The following is a 6134-nucleotide window of genomic DNA, read 5'->3' as shown; positions in this document are numbered from 1 at the left end:
ATGAAATTGAAGAGAAGTTATTTCATAATTAATATTTTACTTTACAAATTTAATGGTAATAATATGTTGTCTCATTTTTTTAAAACTTTTAAATACAATATATATATAAGTCGTTAAATTAATTAATTACGAACTCTCCCTACACTAACTAAAATATTACCAATTTAGAAAGCTCCAAAAAAGAAAAAGAAAAGAAAAGAAAAAGGGTAGGAAAGAAAGGGATCAACAGTAGACCGTAGTCCAACTATAAACTCATCTCTCTTTCTCTCTCTCTCTTTCTATCTCCAATCTCCCTCCTTTCCTTTTTCAGTCTCTTCCCTCCATCACCACCAACACCAAAACTGTTGTTTGTTTTTGATTGATTTGCTGTAAAAAAACACTCTTTTTTTATTTTTTTGTATTACATGTGAGATGGGGTGCACGGTGTCAAAGCTCGACAACGAGGACACGGTGCGGCGTTGCAAGGAGCGGCGCCATCTCATGAAGGAGGCTGTGTACGCGCGCCACAACCTCGCCGCCGCACACGCTGACTACCTCTTCTCCCTCCGCCGCACCGGCTCCGCACTATCCTCCTTTGGCGAGGGCGAGCACCTCGCTGTCTCCCACGACGCCCGTCCCGTCTTCCTCCACCCCCCCATTCCCACCACCACTCCCCTCCCTCCACGCGTCCCTTCCCCCTCCCCTTCTCCTCCACCGCCACCACAGCAACAGCCCAGAACGCCGATGATGAAGAATCCCATGCCCATGCCCGTGCCCAACAATCCGAAGCCGAAGCCGAAGCCGAAGTCGAAGCCGAGACTCCCTCACATACTCTCCGAATCGAGCTTCTCAAACTCTCCGCGAAGCGAGTTCTTCCCGACGGCCTACCAGGCCAACTCCACGTACTCCAGTACGCCCTCCCAGACGTCGTCCGTGTGGAACTGGGAGAACTTCTACCCTCCATCCCCTCCAGACTCCGAGTTCTTCGGCCAGCACAACACCAACACCCACTTCAATCAACAGCAAGGCCACCATTTGGACGACGACGAAGAAGAAGAAGAGCTCGAAGAAAAAGCGACCGAGTACGATTTCTTCGAGAATCGGGAGAATCGCAAGAATCGGAAAGAGGAGGAAGAGACGGAGGACGAGACGGATGTAGTGACGGAGGCTGAGAGGGAGCGAGAGGAGGTGCAGTGTAGCGAGTGGGATAGGGATCACTACAGCACGACGAGTTCGTCGGAAGAGGAAGTGGAGGGTGAAGATGGGGATTTGAGGTCGGAGATCGGGACGCGGTCGAACTTCGGGGGGTCAATGGCGCCGCCGGTGCCACCGATGGCGAATTCGGAAGACGCGGGGTCGTCGGCAGGGAGCTACCGGACCAGGGAGATCTGGTCGGAAAATATGAAGGTGGTGGTGAGGCACAAGGACTTGAAAGAGATTGTGGACGCCATCAAGGAGAACTTCGAGAAGGCTGCCGGCGCCGGCGACAAGGTCTCCGAGATGCTCGAGATCGGTCGGGCTCAGCTCGATCGAAGCTTCAGGCAGCTCAAGAGTGAGAGAGAGTTTCCCTATTGTGTTTTTCTTAATTTATTTTGTTTTGAAGGAGTTGTTTGGTTGCTGAGAAAATGTTGGAATTGCTCGGGGAGTAAATTTAGCTCTTCCCGTTCAGAGTTGGGTTAGGGTTTTTGGATCAAATCGATTGAAGATCTTGGGATAACTGGAATTTTCCTGCATTTTCTCAGAACCCAAACACAGAATTATGATTGCTAAGGAATCTGTCTGGTTGCTGAGAAACTGTAGGAAAACGTTTGGTTACCCATGATGGGTCAGGAGTTTTAGATCAAATTGATTGAAAATTTGAAATTTTGGTAAAGTTGGAGTTTCACAGAAGGAATCAGTTGATTTTCCTGCATTTTCTCAGCACCCAAACACAGACAGATAATTGAGATTAACATTTTAGATTTGGGATTTTAAATAATTATATTTTTGATTGTTAAATTTGCAGAGACCGTGTATCATTCAAATAGTGTGCTGAGCAACCTGAGCTCGAGCTGGACCTCAAAACCGCCGCTGGCCGTTAAGTACCGGCTCGATGCCGGTTCACTCAGTGAACCGGGCGGTCCAAAGAGCCTCTGCTCCACTCTGGAGCGGCTCTTGGCCTGGGAGAAGAAGCTCTACGCCGAAGTCAAGGTACAATTAATTTATTAGTTTAATTAACAACTTTATGGATTATTATTATTATTATTATTTTATGGATATGAAATGACACAAATGCTCCCTGATGTAATGTGGAAATCCTGTGGATAGTGAATTGATTGGCCTTTCTGCGTGTGGATGATGCGGTGGTGATTTGGACTCTTGTCGCTATGCTTCCAATATTTTCTTTTGGCGTATGCCTTTCTGATGATGTTTGCTTTCAATGACGACAATGCCCTTGCATGCTCCTGGTTTTAGCTAACTAACTTTTCTTCTTGGCTTCTTTCATGGACTGGACTGAAATTAACTACCTAGAAGGATTCTACTACCCTCTGCATATTCTGCTTGTGTCATAAGATCTGAAATTTATTTACTTTTGCTGTGTGTTTGTACTGCGGTGATAATATGCATTTTATCTGCCACAAAAGCATTTGTTTCCCTATAAGGATCCACAGGAATAGCCTAATGCGAAAGACTTTATATGAGACTCGCCTGTTGAAATGGGTGGTCGGGTAGTTCAAAATTTATTTGGGTAGATGGATTTCATATAGGGTCTTTTACATTATTTGTCAAAATTGCTGGTAATTCGAACAGGTAATTATTGAAGCAATGAATAGCTAGTTTTTTGGCTGCTGCATTTTATTTATGTTGAAGCTGTATGGTTTCAAATGGATATGTGCTGATGCAGGCAACAAATTTTATGAATTTTAGGCAAGGGAAGGCGTGAGGATTGAGCATGAAAAGAAGTTGTCCGCTTTGCAGAGCCAGGAATACAAAGGGGAGGATGAAACCAAGTTAGACAAGACCAAGGCTGCAATAACGAGGCTGCAGTCACTAATTATTGTGACATCTCAGGCTGTCTCTACCACCTCAACTGAAATCATTGGTCTTAGAGACTCCGATCTTGTGCCCCAGCTTGTTCAACTTTGTCACGAGTAAGTGTTTTATCTTTTCATTTCTTTTACTGAGTTTATTGCTATGCATTGATGACTATGAGGAGATTATGATGATGATGATGCACATATCAACTGAGAATGATGTTATAGTTCACAAAAATTTACTCATAAGTAGCCCACTGGGATTTCTTAATATGTGAAGTCAATAACCACTTTGGCATACCTAAACATTTCAAAAACTTTTGGCCAAATAAAAAAATATATAAAAATATTATATACAACACTCTCATCCTACCAGCATTCTGCTAAGCTGATGTGTTAATGTTTACCAGTCCTTGAATTTTTATTTTATTTTATTTTATTTATTATTATTTTTTTTTAACAATGATTGATGAGCACTATCACGTCGGTTTAGTGGAATAAGAGCGTTTATAGCATTACTCAAAAAAATTTGGTTTGACTTTTCAAAAATTGATTCCAGATTCCATTAGTTTTAACTTTCACTTTCACAGTTCAGGTGGATATGTTTGGCCACTAGTTAGTGTGATCTAAAATCATGTCACTAGTCTGCCTTTACAATGTAAAATGGTTGCAAGTTTTGCATTCTGTTATTATATAACAATCCAGGTTTTGGGATTGAATCTCGGCTTTGGTACTCTTGATTTGACAAAATTCATTTTATTTGACTTGAGTAGTTGAAGCTTTTTGTGCCACTTGCTTCATCCCCCCTGTAACTACATGTGCCTTGTCGTCCTGGACTATTTAATTGCTGGCTATCTCTTAAAAGCTGAGAGTGGCCCCACTCCGCCTCTCCAATGGTTTTGTTTCCTTTGATCTGTAGGCCCTTTTGGGGCCAAAAGTAATTGCGGGGGTGCAGTAGGTACATGGGGACTTAATTGTGATATGACCCACAATTGTCTGTTTCTAGGTGAATGGACTGGTTGCTAGACATTTGATTAACTAAGTCAAGAACATATCATCATTGTCATCATTCCAAACTGTTTTAGTAGGGCCGACATGGTGGCTTTACAATAAAGCATTGGACTACAGTATATAGCATGATGATTTTGGCATGATTCTTGTAGGAAGAATGCCGGTTGGCCATTAATTATCTAATTGTTTTAGATCCCCTGTTTTTTTTTTTTTTTTTTTTTCTCCTGTGGGTCCATTCCGTGTGGTAGCTTCTAGCTACTCTAAAGTTATTTGGAGCTTGAATGCTTTGCCTGGCAAGTTTCCTTCCAAGCGCTGAAGCTCTCTGTCACTGTCCAGTAGTGGGAACTTCTTGGTGGACATAAGCTGTAATTAAAGCTATTTAAAGAACCATAACTTTCTGACCTGGTTCTAAAACAATTGAGGGAGGGGGGGAGAAAATATCATCTTTGGAGAGGAATTTCACTTATAAGACATACTCTGCAGCCATTGCTGATTAATTCCTGATCTTGAGGTGGCCAGTCATTGCGCTTTGCATTGATAAGTCTACAGGTGCATCTCACATGTTATTAAAAAAAGGGACACATGTCATTTTTATAAACTAGATTAAAAAAAAATTTCAACCCAATTTAAAGGAAAACTTTGTCTAGTCCACAGCTGACATTTGAACATTTTCAAACGGACTGGACACGTGAGTTTAAAGTTAGTAGGTATGGTATATATGATAATGCTGCGTGCAGGGATCAAATCTTATAATAATGTGAGTACATAGGTTATCAGTAATGAGGTAACAGGGAGGAGGTTGGGACACCCGAATTGAAGCATGGATTTATGTTTGTTTCATACTTTATGTAGGTTCTTGTACATGTGGAGATCAATGAATCAGTACCACGAAGTTCAGAACAACATTGTGCAGCAAGTCTGGGGCCTTGTGAACCAGAGAACCAAGGTTGATTCAACTTCCGACTCACATCGGCGGGCAACTCGGGACCTTGAATCAGCTGTCACTGCCTGGCACTCCAGTTTCTGTCGACTTATAAAATTTCAACGGGAATTTCTCCGATCCCTCCAAAGCTGGTTCAGGCACACCCTTACACCGGTCACCAATGACAACACCAATGCCAATAGGGAAACCTCGGATGTATATGCCTTCTGCGATGAGTGGAAGCTTGCCCTTGATCGTGTTCCCGACACCGTTGCTTCTGAAGCCATCAAGAGCTTTATCAATGTTGTTCATGCAATATCTGCACAACAATCTGAAGAGCTCAAGATAAAAAAACGAACAGAAACTGCATCAAAGGAGCTTGATAAAAAGCATTCATCTCTTAGAAACATAGAAAAGAAGTTCTACCATTCATACTCTATGGTAGGTATTGGGCTTCCTGATGCTGGGTCAGAAACTGGGCAGGCATTGGATGCCCGTGACCCACTTGCCGAGAAGAAATCTGAGCTTGCAGCCTGCCGGAGACGGGTGGAAGATGAGTTGCAGAGGCATTCCAAGGCGGTAGAGGTGACGAGAGCAATGACACTAAATAATTTTCAGACGGGCTTGCCAGGTGTTTTTCAGGCATTAACCAGTTTTTCTGCCTTATTTGCAGAGGCTCTCAATTCTGTGTGCAACCTTTCCTATGCTATCAAATAGATTACACACTTATTCTGCTTGTGTTTCTGAGGTAATTTGGAATGTACAAGGGCTGGGTTTTTTTGTTGGCAGGCTCTTATTATTGTTACTATTATTAGTTTTGGGGGTTCTTTTTACATGTAAATATGAGGAATTTTGTGATTTTATCACCCTCTTTTGGTGGGAAGGAGAGTGTCTCTGTATAGGAAATTGCTGGGATTGTTGTATCAGAGGTTCACAAATTCTGCAGATGAATAAATACACGCTTTCTACTCTCCCTCTTTTCCTCCCCATTCCAACCCACCACACCCCCCCCCCCCCCCCCCCCGTATCTTCTGTGGGAAGATTAAAGAGGGGAGGGAGTGATGGAGCTAATTATGAAGCTAGAGGAATTTGGCAGAATTTTCACTGTAATAGTTCTTCTAGGGACCCTATAATTAGTTCATTATTGAGGTGGGCTCAAATGGCCCTGTTGAGCTTGTGATGCTTTTTGCAATGGTGACTGACTAAAT

The 6134-nt window shown here is 42.7% G+C and overlaps 1 protein-coding gene across 1 annotated transcript; it reads left to right on the top strand.

The window, feature by feature from the left end:
* The first annotated feature begins 274 nt into the window (after positions 1-274).
* LOC132183962 (bZIP domain class transcription factor (DUF630 and DUF632)) lies at positions 275-5895 on the top strand. Its single transcript, XM_059597444.2, has 4 exons — positions 275-1531; positions 1985-2169; positions 2887-3110; positions 4857-5895. Exons 1-4 carry the CDS (start codon positions 412-414, stop codon positions 5641-5643), a joined length of 2316 nt encoding a protein of 771 aa, XP_059453427.2. The 5' UTR covers positions 275-411; the 3' UTR covers positions 5644-5895.
* The last annotated feature ends 239 nt before the right edge of the window (positions 5896-6134 follow it).

The sequence above is a fragment of the Corylus avellana genome, chromosome 2 (assembly GCF_965113065.1).
Source record: "Corylus avellana chromosome 2, dhCorAvel1.hap1.2, whole genome shotgun sequence".
Classification (NCBI taxonomy): Eukaryota; Viridiplantae; Streptophyta; class Magnoliopsida; order Fagales; family Betulaceae; genus Corylus; species Corylus avellana.
This window is presented reverse-complemented; position numbering and strand designations above follow the sequence as displayed.

Coding starts and splice junctions, on each gene's coding strand:
- LOC132183962 (XM_059597444.2), top strand. CDS start 412: ATGGGGTGCACGGTGTCAAAGCTCGACAACGAGGACACGGTGCGGCGT. Junction 2,170..2,886: donor AGCTCTACGCCGAAGTCAAG/GTACAATTAATT, acceptor TATGAATTTTAG/GCAAGGGAAGGCGTGAGGAT. Junction 3,111..4,856: donor CTTGTTCAACTTTGTCACGA/GTAAGTGTTTTA, acceptor TACTTTATGTAG/GTTCTTGTACATGTGGAGAT.